This window comes from Triturus cristatus, chromosome 7 (genome assembly GCF_964204655.1).
Source record: "Triturus cristatus chromosome 7, aTriCri1.1, whole genome shotgun sequence".
Classification (NCBI taxonomy): Eukaryota; Metazoa; Chordata; class Amphibia; order Caudata; family Salamandridae; genus Triturus; species Triturus cristatus.
This window is the reverse complement of record NC_140590.1, coordinates 359,343,309-359,360,181: the sequence shown is the minus strand read 5'-3', so window position 1 is coordinate 359,360,181 and position 16,873 is coordinate 359,343,309. Positions and strand designations below refer to the sequence as shown.

The window sequence follows — 16,873 nt, the reverse complement described above, 5'->3', positions numbered from 1 at the left end:
GGTAACAGACTGTGGCCAAGCTGGACAGGACAACTGTCCTAGGGGGAGCTGGAACATGGACCTGCACGAATAGAAAAGATGAATTATAGTGAGATAATCCTTGTTAACTTAATATATTGTTTTACTAAACGTAATTTTGTACACATTCTTTTTTATAAACTATATGCCTTAATCATACAAAGGGGGCGATTTCGATGCGGTCGGAAATGGCTCCGACCGTCGTTTGGAGCCGTTCCGACCGCATAGAAATGTCCCATTCGATTTCCTTTCTGACGGCCTATTATTATGTGGTTGGTCAGAAAGGAATCTGAATAGGCTTTCCGAATGGCTTCGGATGGGCTCGGAGAACCCGTCTGCCATTCGGAAAGGGACCAGTAAACCCAAGGGTGACACTTTCCACCCAAGGGATTACGATGGTGAATTCCTACAGCCTTTCTGTTCTGGCCTTTCCGACACAGAAAGGCTGTCTGAATCAGACTTTGGGGCCCCCCATGGGTGCAAGGCCTCCGGATGGTGGCAGAAGAGGCACCTTGAGGTGCCTGCCACGGGGTGCAAGGATGTACTGAACCTCAGCTCTTTACAATGGTAACATGCATTCCGTTCGGCTCCCATTGTAAAGAACAGGAGTGCGAACGAACAGTGTTCGGTAGCATCCGTATTGCTGGTTTGGGACCGCCAACAGGAGGTTGGTCGTCCCAGGTCCAGATCGACGTAGGACAGACTCGGGTCCGTCCAGCATCGAAATCGGCCCCTAAATTGGAACACTTATGCTTAATAAAATAGGCTGAGTAGATTATGTTGACAAGCCATTGATCAAGGCTGATCTTTTTTATTATGAAATACGGCAACTGCAGTAAGCCTGCCTTATATATTGTGCAAAGCATCTGTTTAAGCCAATAGGCCTTCAAGGGTGGATTATTCTTACAATGTGCTAAACTCTGTAGACAAGTATTTCTCTAAATGGAATTTCTGATATTAACACAGGAGGCAAGGGATTTTGTGTTGGTTACCCCTTCTGACAAACCCAGGGAGGTATAACATTTGCGCTGAGACAATCCTTGATGTACAGTTTACTTACCTTTAGTAACTCTTTCTGGTGTATATTTTATCCTCAGATTCCTCACCTTGGAATATTCCTGAGGGACCGGACATGATCTGGAAAGTTTGCTCCAGCGCACCATCTGGCTCTGTACCGCTCATGAAGTCATGGAGTAGTGCTGCATATAAGAGCCACCCCTGTGCGTAGATTAGAATTTCTCTTTCGGTGCCCTTGAATGCTGGGTATGCACGATTGTTGGCCTCAGTGCATTGATATCTAACTTGGGACCACTTTAGATGTCAAGTAAAAGGGCATTTCACAGACCAGGGCGGTGGGGTGGCGATGGGGGGGCAGTGAGGAATCTGTAGTATCTAACAAGAGGAACCTTACTGAAGATAAGCACCTTATTCTTCTGATGGACACTTCTAACAGCAGACCCCTCACTTTAGAATGTACAACAAAGCAGTAACTGCCCAGGTGGAGGGCTTGTGGAGTGGTATCAGAACAAAAAGTCCACTATGGCAGATGTCAAGGATAGGCACTCTACGAGTCAACACAGTGGTAACAGCCTTAACCCTGGTAAAATGTGCTATCAAATATTCTGGGTGCTGCTTCCTCGCCAGGGCATAGCAGATCTTAATTTAGGGGAATTTCCAGTTCGACAGAGTCTTCTTCTGCACATCCCTCCCTTTTCTCACTCAATGCCCTTTTGGGGCCCAGACAATGAGCATTCTCCTCCTTGGGGGGGAGGGGGGTTGGGTCTTGGTTGCTGGTGAGCAAAGAATGTTGGGAGAAGGACAGATAGCTGAATGTGGAAGGGAGTCACGACTTTTGTCAAGAATGCTGTCCAAGTCCTCAACACAAACATGTCTGGGTAAACGGTATGAATGCCGGTTGTACTGAAAGTGCGGTGAGTTCACTCATGCAACAAGGTGATGTAATCGCAATGAGAAAGACAGTTTTCAAAGTCAGGTGACACAGAGAGCAACTATATACTGGCTGGAAACACACACATGAGCAACACCAAGACCAAGTTAAAGTCCCACTGTGAGATTTCACACAGCTTGGCAGGAAATGTGCACCAAATCCTTAATAAATCCAGCACAAAACGTGATTCAAACAGGCACAGTTGGTCAGTAAACTAAGAAAGGCCAAAACAGCCAACAAATATCTTTATGCATGTATGTGTAGGTGTAGATTGAGCAGAATCGAGTTACGGCCTACCTTTTTGTTGCAACAGCAGATCATCCTTCACCTCCAGATGTAGAGGCCACTCGTGATCTGAGAGATGCTCCCAGCTCAATAAATCCGCTCTGGCATTCAGCATTCAGGGTCTCTGCCAATGTATTTTATGATCCAACCAACTCCAGGGGCGCAGTGCCCACCGGCACAGGAAACAAGGCACCACTCCTCTATTGCAATAGCACATTGCCATGATGATGTCCATGGGAACCTGCACCAGCCTCCGCTTTGACCGCAGGAAGTCCTTCAAAGCCAGAAGAATGCCTGCAACTCTGACAGATGAGGTGGAACCGAGCTTCTGGTGGAGATCCATGTCTTCCAATCTCCACTTCCCCCTGATGGCCTCCACAGCCAAGCAGGAAGGCATTCATCAGCTCAGATTGGGGCAGGGAGGGGTGGACTGCCACTGGACCAATTCAATCTGAGGAACCACTATTGCAAATCATGATATGTCTCCTCTGAAATCTCGATGTGATCTGTCAGATTTTGCTGATGCTGGGCCCACTGGTTTCTCAAATTCCTTTGTAGAACTTTCGCATGCCACCTGGTGTAGCTGGCAAGGAAGATGCAAGAGGCCAAGACATTTCAGAGATGCTCTCACCAGGACCCTGATTGAGGCTGAAACATTAATATCATAGCCTGAATGTCCAACACTTGTTGCTGCAGATGAATGGCCCAGAACTGCATTGTGTTGAAGACACTTCTAATGAAAGGCAACCTATATGAAGGAGTTACGTATGAGTTGGTAGTGAACAGCTATGATGTCAGGAGGTCTGTTTGCAGGTAGTATATGAATGACTGTGGTGAGCCCACCTTCAATAGCAAGTCGTCGCAGTAGAGGCACGACCGGTAGCCTTGACCTCCGTGTGAGAAAGTGCCATCTTTCTTGCATGGTATGCCCCCACTTTTTGCTTAATTGCTGAACGTACTTTGAGTGTGCCCTGGACTCCTGCCAATCAGGTGCCCAGGGCATATGTTCCTTCCCTACAAAAACCTCAAACCCAAATTGGCAAACCCTGGCCACATGTCAGCCCCTGGTAAATGGTACCCTAGGTACCCAGTGCCTTGTGACCAGGGAAGGCCTGTAAGGGCTGCAGCACTCATTGTGCCACCCTTAGAGGCCATGTACCCTAACACACACCCACTGCCCTTACAAGCTGAGGGTCTGGGTACAAGACAAAACAAAGAGTCGACATGGCACACATCCCTGTGTGCCATGCCCACCACCTACACTGCCCTGGCATACATCAGCCACCCCTCTAGCTGGGTGCCCTATGCCAGTGGTGTGGGCACAGGATCATGAGCCCTGTGCCCCTACAGTACCCAGGTCCATTCCTGGGCCATGTAAGGGCAGTGCTGCCATTTAAGAGTACATGGTGCTGAGAGCTCGTCAAACACGAACTCCACAGCACCATAATGGCAACACTGAAGACTGAGAAGTTTGGTATCAAATCTCTCAGCACATTAAACCCGCACTGATGCCAGTGTGGGATTTAATGTACCAAGCACCACAGAGGGCATCTTAGAGATGCCCCCTGAAACCTAACCTACAATCCACGTCTGGTCTGAGAGGCTACCTAGGCTGCCACACAGCAGGCATGTTGCTGGACCCCTGGGTAGGAGAGCCCCTGCTCTCCTGGGCCTGCAATAATGCACATCCTGGGCGAGGTGCTAGGTCTCCTCCCCCAGGATGGACAGGGGGAAGCTTCAAAGGCATGCCGCCTCTGTGAGCTTACCCAGGCCTCTTGCAGTCCCCACTCTGGCGGGAAGCCTGGCCGGAAACCCCAAATAAGGACAGGGGATGTGCCAGCCTGCCAACCCCACCCCTCAGGTGGGGGAGGCGAGGTGAAGCACATCTCCGGGCGCTCGCCATCTTGAAGATGGGAGGCCCTACCCAATCAGGACTAGGCTACTGCCCCCCTCTTACAGGAGACTGGCAGAATAGGGGGTGTACCCACCCCAGGACAGGGACCCATTGGTCCCTGCCCTTTACCTACCTGTAACACCCCTAAATCTAGTATTTAGGGGCACCCTGAACCTTCCTTCCCCAGATTCCAAAATACAAAGAAGAGCAGGAAGAAAGAAGACCTGCCGTGCAGCTGCTAAGAAGAGGAAGACACCAACTGCTTTGGCCCCAGCCCTACCGGCCTGTCGACCCTCAAACCTGCTCCTGCTACATCCGGGCACCTCTTGTGGCCAGCAACCTCACAAACCCCAGATTACCTGGCTACCTTTTGGCTCCAAGCACCTGGGACTCCCATGAGCAGAAGCTCTGCTCAAAATCAGCTTCTAATCCCCGGCATCAGCCCGGAACCGCGAACCCTGCACACTCTGCACCCTCCAAGTCTGGCCTGTGCCGAAGTGAACAAAGACCACGAGGACGACCCCCCGGCGACTGTGACCCCGAGTCCGGCACCCAAGGACTTCCCTCGACGCTCCTGACGACGCCTGAAGCCTCAGAACCAGGTACCCCCCCCACCGCGATCAACAGAGGGTGAGATTTCCCGACACCAAAAGGCACCCCTGCACCCGGCGCCCTGCAGCCCCCTGTGTCCAACTCCTGCGTACCTACCTATCCTCCAACTACCCAACTTACCTCTGGAAGTGGTGGTGGCACCTGAAGAATCTTCGTCCCCGAGCTTGCAGCCTTTTTCCAACCAGGAGCTTTCCCATTGAAATCAATTGAGCGCCCGAAGGCTCAAAAGCACCCTGCACCCAGCCGCCCGAGTGGCCCTGGCAGTGTAACCTCTACACCTATCTACTTCCCCATTTGCCCTGAGCAAGTGACCAGGAGCACAGCTCCCACAGCCGCATGGCCTGCTAGTCAGCAGCCACCAACCAACCCCTGCCTCCCATAGGATAACATTGGGCCTAACTCACTCTGCACCCGGCTGCCCCTGCGCCGCTGAGGGTGTAACAACTGTACCTACCTGACCCTGGGAGACCCAAGTCTGTGCCCAGAACCTTAACTTTGACAGCCGAGTACTTACCCAACAGCCGATAACTCAATTTTCTCCATAGGGTAACATTGACTGGTTTCTTCTGAAATTTTTTTTAAGTGTGGAGTTTCTAAAACTTAAAATATTCACCAAAAATCAGCCGAGTAACGAAAACGGAAATACTCACCTGCTTTTAGGAGAGATCCTAGTGCTGGATCTTGGTGCCCAGCACTAACCCTGAAAAATATTCACAACCATACTTACCAGTAACCCAATTTTCTTCCATAGGAAACCATTGACTGTTTTTCTGTGAAATTTCTTTAAGTGTCGATTTTTGCAAACTTTAAATATTCTTTAAAAATCGTGCTAACTGTGAAAACGCAATTACTTACCAGTTTTAGATAGAGATCCCAGTACTGAGTCTAGGAGCCCAGTACTGAATTACAAAAGTAACGAGAACCTACTTTAACTGCAACTTGAATTTTCTTCCATAGGGAATCATTGACTGTTTTTCTATGAAATTTCTTTTAAGTGTCAATTTTTAAAACAGCTAAATATTTCCTAAAAATCACAACAGTAACTTAGTCGACTTTTATCACTTGTGTATAAGAACTGACCCAGGACTGAATCTAGGATCCAGTCCTGGAGTTACAAAAGTAATCTTGAATGTAATCTATTGCAAATAACTTAAAACTTCCATTGAGCTCAACGCATTATTGTGTTTGAAATTGTGTTGCCTATTGCAACAATCTGTAACCAGTATTTACAAAAGTCAATTGCATATTGCAAAAGTATTTACCTAAAGCATCTCATTCCGAGAAAGTATATTTTAATACCTATTGTTGCTTCTAATATAAAAGACATATATTTTTTTATACAAACCATTGGCCTAGAATTCAGTTATTGAGTGTGTGAGACCATTTGCTGACTGAGCGTGTACAACAAATGCTTTACACTGTCCTCTGATACTGCCTTACTGCTCGACCAAGCTACCACTTTAGAGAGGAAGGTGTTATCTAACTTTATAAACATAGTGAGCCACCCACAGGTATGTATGTACGTCAGGTCCTCCCAGATTAAGTATGTATCCCCCACACTGGTGGAAAGTACACACTAGTTGTTTAAATACCCGTCACACACCAAAAGGGCCCTTGGTGTCATGGTTCATCATAGGGGTCTTCCCGCCCCTCTACGGGACGTTTGCGTGGGAGCACTGTTGTTCTGAGACAACTATGTGTTGTGTAGGGGTGTGAGAGGAAGGGTCAGGGGTGGATGGGAGAGCGAGTTACAAAATACCTGGCTCGATGGTCTAAAAACTTTAATATACCTTTGATATACCTTTGAGATTGTATCAATAAAAGCTGGGGGAGGAGGTGTGTATGCCTCAATGAACTATGCCTCCTATATCTGCCGACATGTTTCGAAGCGCTCCCCAAGCTTCTTCTTCAGGACCTTAAGGATCCCTTCCTATACTCACAGTGATGTGTTATATAGTCATAAATGCACGGTGTAAGAAAAATTCTGCAGGAGAAATTGCTGCATGAAATTATAAAGGCTCAATTGGTCTTTGTAGTCGTTAAACCTGTAAAAAAACAACAAATGGGGAAAGGGAGAACTTATTTTACAAGCTAAATACTTGATCCATTGTGAGCCTTGGTGACCTGTAAAAATGGTGATATAAGGTTCCATTACAATTAGTTTTAGTGCAATGAAGTGTCCTGGCGTGAAGAAAATAGATGAAGGACGATGACAAAAGACAAAACACACACAGAACATGAAGCACACACTATTAAAATGGACTCCGGTTGATGAGCCCATAGAATTCATAAGCCTATATTATAGCGCTATGTTGGTGGTAGGAAAACAGAAAACAACCTACTTGAAGTTTGTAAGGTTAATGCACCATGAGCCTTTGAACGGGTGGAGGGAGTGCCTGATAGGCTAAGAAAGAAAATAAGTTTTTACCAGAGAGGATTGATCGGTAGTCCATGGAGATATCCTCGTAAACATGAAGTTCCTATTGGCAGTGCCATACTTACGACTCCTGGGACAGTGCCCTGCCTCGTGCAACCTCCCCGAACAGCTCCGCTGGATAACTGAGTCGTGTTCAGGGTTGGGTTTAAGTATGGTAGCTAATTGGAGTTGCTGCCTCAATTACGGAAGCATGAAACCCAGGCAGCACCTGTGTGTGGCTGCCTGAGTGTGAGGGGTTCGCGCTGACTCTGCATCCGTTGAACCGGAAGCGGAAGTCTAGAGGTGATAGTGTTACGGGCGAAGATACAGATATTTGGAAAAATAAGGAATATTTTTCAAAAGTGTGCCCGTACCACGGTTAGTGAGCGAGGGTCTAAATTCAAAATGGTAGCTTACTCAGAGTTTTGGCCTCAACCATGCTCACGTGAAACATTAGTGACAGCACCTGTATGTGGGTGCATGAATCGCAGGGTTTTTTTAGCTGACTCTTCCTATGATGAACCGGAAGTGCAAGTCTACAGGCAATAATGTTCTGGGAGATAATGTCCCTCAATGGAAAAAAGTATTTGGAAAAATGTGCCATATTACTAAACCCATACACCGGTTAGTGGTATATCTAACTTTAGCCTCTGCCAAACCTCTGGGGACTGTGGACTCTGTACACACTGTACCTATTTGGGAACAGTATATACAGAGCCACTTTCTCACACTCCGAAGCTGGGTTGCAGCCACAGACATCACTTTTATGAACACCTGAGGGGCACTGGTGAGGCCGAAAGGGAGCATAGGAAGCTAAATAAAATACTCCTGCCCTACTTTCAATAACAAGTAACGGCTGTGGGTTTCTAGGAAGGGTGTATGATAATACCCATCCTGCAGATGAAAGTACTCTATCCAGTCGCCGGGGTCCAGGGCAAACAGGATCTGGGCCTGAGTGAGCATTTTGAATTTGACCTTCTGTGGGACAGGCATTCAGGAGAAAAAGATCCAAAATAGTCCTTAAACCCCTGTCTGTTTTTCAGCATAGGCAGACACTAAAAGTAACAACACTCACCCCTTTCTGAACGCGACACCCTATTGATATCCCCCTTGGAAAGTAATGCTCGCATCTCCAGCAGAAATTAATAGGAGTTCTTCTGAAAGTCTCCCTCATATTTGGGGGTGGGAAGGTGGGGGTGAGAGAATGTGACAGGGCAAACAAGAAAAGTAAGGCATGGACATGAACAGTCCTAGCTGTTAGACATGACTTATCATCGCCCGGCATGCACCAGAGCTGTTGCAGCAGGGGAGGGCGAATTAGAGGACTGATGCCCCTGATAACCTGCATTCTGTTTGCCTAACCTATTTCCACAGCCTTGAAAAGACTGGGATGAATGTCTTTGCCTATACACCAATCCTCTGGAATGACCTCTGAAATTCTCTGAATTACTGTTGAAACTGCTTAGAAGAGGTCTGACCAAGAGTGTTGACAAAGCACCAAGACAGTGGTGCCGGAACATTTTTCAAAGTGGCTGTGCTGTCAATATTACATTACTGAACCCCTCGGGATTGTGAAAAATTCAAGCAACACACAAAGAAGAAGTGAAGCAAATAAGTCATGCCCATTCAGCAGGATAGCGGTCAGAGTGTGGCATGAAGCTGTTGTGCATTTTTAGGCAAGGTGTTGCAAGCATATTACTAAAGCCTGTCGTGGTGGAGCACGGTCACTTACAAACACATTTTCCAACTAAATGCTAACAAAATTTGCATGGACATGCAGTTTTACTAATGAAATTATTTAAAGTACAAACGATAAAGTATGGAAACTGGGTTTCAGCAAATATCTATCATTTGTACATCACCAAGTAAAGTGTCTGGTTTGTTTTGGTCCCAATAAAATCGTTGTTTCCATCACACCTCAGAAATACCAAAGAATAGTGCTTCATTTGTGCTTTTCTGATATATTCTGAAATGTTTTACAATTTACAGATATTTAAATGGTGCTGTTTGTTATTAAAAAATAAAATTTTAAAAAGGGCATCTTACAGCCTTTCAATTCACACCAGCAAGATTGTATGATAGCTCATTTTACACAATCCAATAACACTGCAGTTGAGAGACGACATTTGCCTCTATATCTGAACACATATCAAATGTCAAGGGAGAAAACATTTATAAAGGCATCTTTATTGCTTATTCACCTTCTGTATTCATGCATGTTTATGTGGGGGGTACAGCAGCACCCTCGCACCACTACTTCTTGTGCCTATGCACCAAGATGGTGCCCACTGCCCTCCCTAGGTAACCAGATAAGAATTGACTGTTTCCTGTCCTTGATGAATTTTCAGAGCTATGGAAGCCCCATGATGGTCTTCTCGGATCGCCGGCATGATCTAGCTAGCAATGCCATATGATATGAGTTTAGTGACCAGATAGGCAAACAGAATTAACACAATGCAAAGGAAGATTGACAGAGGAAAACATAGGCTTGCCAAAAGCCTCAGGCCTCATGTTTCACAAACCTCATAATCAACTGTAATAACTTGCTCTTATGATTTATGGGTCAAAATCGGAAACCGTTCGAGTTAAAGTATAAAAAATGGCAAATATTTGCCCGACACAGATTTGTCCATTGTTTTTACTTAAAATAACAACTCTGAAAAATAATCTTTTATAGAAAAGTACTGTCACCAAAAATAAATGTAATAATAGTGGTACAATTAGCAAAAGTTGATGTTTTGTGATGTACAAAGCAATGGAAACCTGACCAGTATAAACAACTAAAACTGGTTTCCTTTACATGTGAACGCAAAAGGGTCAGTAGGATTTGTTAAAGTAGGTTAATCATCAGAGAAGAGGCTAAGGAAGGTGATGATATAAGCAAACAGCTGAAGCCCCAGCCAAAGTGGGATGAAGCTTTCAGGGAAACACTGAAAATAAATCTTGTACCAAAAGCTTTCCACATAATCTAGTAGGGAAAGTCACGCACATTTCTAACTCCTTTCAGAAGCTTTGCATTCGCCAACGGTTTAAAAAAAAAAAAAAAAAGACAGTTCCAAAGTGGTATCACCACTTTAGACAGAAGGTCAATATCGAAAGCCAACTCTACAAGCTCTGGCAACCAAAAGTAATATTTTGCATTTATACCACAGGCTCAGAAAAACGTCACTAAGTAGTTAAACGCACTAACTTGGTGCTCTGGCGATCCGAGTCATGTTACCTTCTATTCAGAAATAGGTTTCATCATGTTACAATCTTATTAACACATACTTGAAGTATGCATCAGTTTTCAGTAGGTTGATATGAATTATTATCAGTGAAAAAATATCCTCCCGCAATCGGTATTAATGTTAAAATTAACATTCCATTTCAAACATTAAGGTTCAATTTAGGATTCTTGAAAGGGAGGACACACAACTAATGCGTAGTTAATTTAACAGCTTTTGGTCCTAGAATATAATCGTTCCACTATTCTGACCGGTTCACAGAGAAGACATTGACAGATGCTAAAAGCAGTGTTCTTAAAGCTCAGGGCCAAGGCGAGTCCGCAGTGCATGTCTTTTGGGCAAGTTTTCCTCTCACGAGCCTTCCATTTTACTACGTAGAATGCTGGAGTTGGATTGGGGTTCTGAGATATTGCTGACAGAGGCAGACCTTAATCCCACAAAAAAGTCCATATACGAGTGGTTTTAGATGGTTCAGTCCAATATATCCAGCAACCTTCTGAGTTCCTAAGGGGTCTGGTCACATTCCACCCTAGGAAACACCATAGTAAAATGTAATCCCTATTAAGGGTCCATCCAAGTTATTTAGAAAATGAGTGGCTCTTTTTTGATTGTTGGCAAACTGTTCCATTCTATTTGACATAACATCCAGGAACAGATGTAGTCAAATTTGATTGAATATTAGTGATTATTTCTGATAAGACAATGCTAACAACCTCCTGGTTACCACCAGAGCCCTCGATACACAACTCCCCCATTTGGGTCGTTGAGATACCAACATTAAAAAGTAAGATCAAAGGGTTAAATTCATAAATGCATTCATGAATGAGTGTCTCATTTATGACGCTTAAACGAATGTGCCAGGGTTTATTTGTGCTCAACACAGACCATGCAATAGGATATTGTTACTCACCCAAAGATTGGGAATTAACTAAATACAGTATTTTCAGCCTTTTCCTATACAATAACAAATTATTGTGGGTTCAAAGAGTATTCGGTAGCGAGTTCCCCAATCATGGTGCAGCCCCTTAAAAAGTTGCACCTCCAGTACTCGTGTATTTTACCCTAGGAACGTGAAACAGAAGGAGATTATCTGATCATACTCTTAACTCCTGCTTTCTTTTCTAGAAGGATTTGGCCAAAGGACTGATCTTTCCATAGATCACCTATGACAGACATAATGCTTTGAACTTAATCCGCTTCTCCGTAGTAAGCCATTGGAGCGATCTCAGAAAATCATAAACTAAGTCCTATTGAGTATTTTAAAAATAGCTTCAACTGCCCATTTTGCACTCTTCGAAGCTTACTGGTGACTTTTCTTGAAACAGCGAGTATGTAATATAGTACTCCTGTAGTACTACTTCACACTCAAATTCCTTTGAAACATTAATTTGGGTTTATCTTGACGTTTATGAATCTTATTCACAGTCTTGTGGCTTCCATTTGTAATGATCACTCTACTGGCACACATAAAAAACATTTTCCAAGCTCCATTTCCAAAACTAATTTGGCAAGGCATTTAAGAGTACATGAAGAAGTACCCTTGTAGCACTGCAGTATGTGAACCGGTCCCTTTATTTTTACAAAGCCTGCCCAACCTGTTCTAAAGAAGCATCTTCACTCTCAGAATAATCATGCTTTCGCCATTCTCGAAATCATTTCTCCAGGGCTGAATAACAGTAATGTGGGTTATATAATTCTGAAAAAAGTGATTCATGAACTGCAAGTCAGAACTCAAAAATAATGTGGCAAACACAACATTTCACGTTATATTCATACGCAAGGGTGCCCCATCCTAACTTCAAGACAAACTGGAACTAAACTTCTGAGCGAGAGAGCGCTAAGATTTAAGATAAGTGCTTGATGTTGGTCCATATGTGAAGTGGAGCAGTAGAGTGGGATCAATCCGTTGGCTACTTAGCTACAAAACTAGGGAACAACAGAGAGGGAACATGAAAAAAAAACAGAAGACAAAGAAGGACTTTTTAAAACAATGCAGTAAGAGAAGAAGGATAGTCAGAGGCTTCCAACTGGTGTCAGCCCACTTCTCATTCATCCCTCAATCAGAAAGTGCGACTAGACACTTGAGAGGATAAAAATGTCTGTTAGGGGAGGAATGCAACTAAGAGCAGGCCTTATTTGCACCTCAGCATTATTAAGCTTAGTTCTGGGCGTCAAGATATTATTAGCAACAAAAAAATAATTATGTGAAAGTAATACGTCCTAAATGTATGTGACAAATATAATCCCATTCTGTTTACAGTTTCTATTATTAATTTCAATGGGCCTTTATTTTGACAAATAATGTCAAAGTCGCAGTATATCTGCCAGACAATATTTTTGGTTATGATATTCTGGCACTATACTTAATCTTCGATCTTGAATCCACCCAAAACCGATAGTTCTGATTAGAAATGCCTTACCTTGCTTAGAGTGTGCCACTGCAGAAGGGATACCTCATAGTTATGATGACTTTTGATGCTTTGTTGTTTGTGGATTACCCCGTATAAATAGTCTGAGAATCAATGCTATGTTCACTGCAGAATCATAATGGAAGAGATTGCTGGGTCATAAGGAATCCTGGAAAAGACTCTTCACCTCAAACTTGGCGTATGAGAAAGAATTAAATAAAATCATTGGAAGTCAACTGAACCCCTTTCTGTAGCCCAGTTATGAGTACCACGGACGATGTTTGTGCACGTCAGGTTAGTAGACTGTGGGGTAACGGTCCATAGTCGCTTAAAACATAAAAGTATTCGTATACCCTCAAAATTTAATTCACAGGATTAATAGCAAGTTAAGCTCTAATAGGAGCCATGTGCAATAAAGATCGTTGGGTACCCTTATATAACCATCAAATAACAATTACTGCCACCAACCTGAATCCAACAAACAGGAAGTGCTTTTCAGTACTACTAAGAACGAATCCCTGTTGATCCGAGCAGAAACTACATAGTTCAATACATTCCCAGCTAAAAGATCATGTCCAATTTTCAAAGGGTTAACAAACAGAGCAGGAGAGTAAAGGAGAGGAGGGGCACTCATCAAAAAGTAGCAGAGGAACAGAGAGTGAAGGAAGGACAGAGGGAGAAAGCAAACGAGAATGTCAATGCAGCATCCAGAGGAATATAAGACAAAGGAACCTATCGGAGACAGAGAAGAGGGAGAAAGAGGCATCTATGGAAGCCGACCCAAATGTGAGCCACCGGGAAGGCGGCATTCTAGACTATGTAGAAAACAAAAATACAACATCCACCTGCAACGCATGCTGAATATCCTTTCACAACGGTCCAAGACTTAAAGCACATCTTTGTGGTCTGGTATAGGAGAATGTTTTCAGTACGGAGTGGCGAGAATGTACTTCCTCCCTTGTGTTATTTCTTTCTCTTTCACCAGCCATTACAGTCACATGCATGAGGGAGTTAATGGGATGGGAAGCAGCACTAAACACCGAAACCACAGGATGGACTAGGCAGAATCTTAACATTTCATCTAGTAGTGAGAGGCACAGGGGTGGATTATTGAGCACGGTTTCCCCATTCCAGGTCACAGGGACACTGGCACAAATAGGATGGTGACTGCTCTGCCTAGGGAAAAGGCACTGTTAAATCAGATCACAGTAGTAGATGGACCAATTGCTACAAAATATGAGGTAATGGATGCCGTAGTCATTCAGTAGAGAGATGATCAGTAAGTATAGAGTTGACACCACCCCAGAGCTAGGTTCAACACTGACAATCTTGCAACTCCTTCTTGATCTGTCGGTCGGATCCCAGCAGGTCACCTTTCCATATGCATCCATATTTCATTACAATGAGCAACGGAACATCAACAAGCAAGAGAAGACAGTACATGCACTGCTGCAGAGTCCCAAAGAAAAATCAACACAATCGGTGGTGCAGGGGACAGATGTACATTATCATATTAGCACGTACAGCTGTATGGTGTTCAAATACTGTATTTCAAATTAGCTCAGATTCATGACATGGAAAAATTAGGACTTCTTCCATAGATTAAGTGTGAAACTTGACAAATTTAATATTGCTTGGAAGGACGCTCGGTCATTACAGGCCAGCCTTTGCCTTCTGCAGATATTTCACAGCAGGTTCTACCAGCCAATGTGTTTTCTGTCTGCATTTATTTTTAAAAGTGGATAAATACAGAAAATGGTGCTTCTTTTAAGTGACTCTCCGTACTATCTTTCATGAATTGTAGCCCAACAGCCGAGACGATTGTACAGCATGGGAAATAAAAAGCAAGATAACATTTCTTTAAATAATGGCATATGTCAACATACATTTGTGGTGTAATGCTAACATTTAGAGGCTGTATTGTTACGTAATATTTGGCAGCTTAAATAGCTAAATCACGACAGATCAAAAGAGGAGTACACGTCTATCAGATTAATAAATATGGAAATGTAGTTTCACAACTTCATTTATACACAAAACAAATATGGATAAATACAGATAAAATAGCCCCGAAATAAATATGGATAAATCCATACGGAAATGTTAAAAAAATAAATACCATAAAAACAGGAGCCATAATTATAATTAGGAGGTATTCCTGTTTCTGTCTATCACCTATCTGCCTCAATGCCTATTCCAGAAATATCAGTTAAATCTATTATGAAGCACTGCAGCATTCAAGTCTTGTGTGCTATTAGCAAAAGCACTTCAATCCATTTTGTTGACCTCTTGACGGCTTTAAAATAAACTCCAAAAACAAAACAAAATCGACGATGGCACCATTTTTATAGAAATGTACTGCTGAGTAATCTCAATGAGTTGCCTTAGAAGAGCTATTAGCTACTGGCATGTCACTTCAGTAAGAGGGACTACTCAAACATCACCTCCCGTCTCAGGTGACCTTTCCTTCCATCCACCTCACCTGTCTAAATCAGGTTTTAACTGATACCCTGTCAAGCCACCTCGCCTACCTAGATCAAGTTGTACCTGATGTCCCATCAAGCCACCTCACCTGTCTGAATCAGGTTGTAGCTGATGTCGGCCTCGGTGATCATCGGCAGAATGTGCGTTTGACAGTACTGCAGGGCATGGCCCCGGCCGCCATGGGGATTCACCAGCAGCAGCAGGCGGCGTGGACGGGGCAGCAGGCTGGGCTCGATTTCTATAAAAAGGGAGAAAGAAGGACGGAGTGAGATGAGAAAAGGCATGATACTGATACACTGAATAAAGACCATATGAGCAGACGTATGGACATCTGACAACGTGTAAGTAGAACACATTCTAAGTTAATCAAATGTTGCCAACTAGGACTCGAAACAATAAACCTTTGTTATTTGAATATTGCTAGTTATTGTAGGTCATTTAGCAACATAAGGCTACAATTATATATAATTCCATGAACACATAAAAAGATAAATGACATTTTCTGCCACCTTTGGGACTTGTGCTACTTGCGGGGGGACCTCTGATCTATTGGAGGGGATGGGGGGGGACGGGTTGAAGCTGATGTCGTGGAACGTCAATGGGTTGGGGGACCGTATCAAACGGGGTGTAGTTCTGCAGTATTTGCGTCGTCTGACTCCTGATGTGGTGTTTATCCAGGAGACGCATTTGGTTGGTAATGTCTGCCATGCAATGAACAGGGGGGGATACCGCCTCGTGGCTCACTCTGGTTTCACAACTGGCTCCAGGGGGGTGGGCATTCTCCTGCGATCCTCACTTCCGTTGGAGATCACGAGGGTGGTCTCAGATGACAGAGGGCGTTATGTTTGTCTGACTGGGAGGTGGGAGGGGCATCCCCTTGCCCTGGTCTCAATTTACGTCCCACCGGGCCTCCAGAACTCCACCTTCGCGGACTTGGGTCGAATGCTGCTTGAACTTCCGGATGGCCTTTTGCTTATGGGCGGGGATTTTAATTCGGTGGTTTCGGGTGACCTGGATCGTCACCCACCCAGGGCCCTCCCCGCTGCCCAGGCTTGGCTAGGTGGTCTGTTGGAGACCTTCGGTCTGGTGGATAGTTGGCGATTAATGCATCCGACCCAATGTCAATACACCTTTCACTCTGGGGCACATGGGAGTCTTTCTAGGTTAGACTATTTCCTTATGCCCGCGGCGCAGACGGGTCGAATTCGAGAGGTCAGGCACCTGGCGAGGGGTATCTCCGATCATTCCCCGCTGTGGCTTCTCTTTGACACCGGGTCGCGGTCTGCAGGGCGGATCGCTCCCATTAACCCGTGGTACCTGCGAGACCCTACGACCCTATGCCCTCAGCCTGAAACAGTTTGAATACAGATCTCTTGTCACCGACGCTGCCAAAACTATGTATAGGGAGCAGCAGGGTCGGTTGTATGATGCCGGGGACAAGGCGGGAAAGCTGATTGCGTGGCTGGACAAGAAGGAGAGAGTGAATCGTGTGGTCCCGGAGTTGTGTGTCTCGGATGGAGTGTGTGTGACTGAGCCTGGTGAGATTGTGGAATGTTTTGCCGACCACCTCCGGACGGTGTA

At 44.6% G+C, this 16,873-nt stretch overlaps 1 protein-coding gene across 1 annotated transcript in view; it reads right to left on the bottom strand.

The window, feature by feature from the left end:
- Positions 1 to 16,873, bottom strand: part of SPHK2 (sphingosine kinase 2) — a 199,214-nt gene that overhangs the window by 101,785 nt on the left and 80,556 nt on the right. The window contains exon 3 of the mRNA XM_085616525.1: positions 15,381 to 15,530. Coding sequence (XP_085472651.1) covers positions 15,381 to 15,530 — 150 coding nt within the window. The remainder of the gene's footprint in view (positions 1 to 15,380; positions 15,531 to 16,873) is intronic.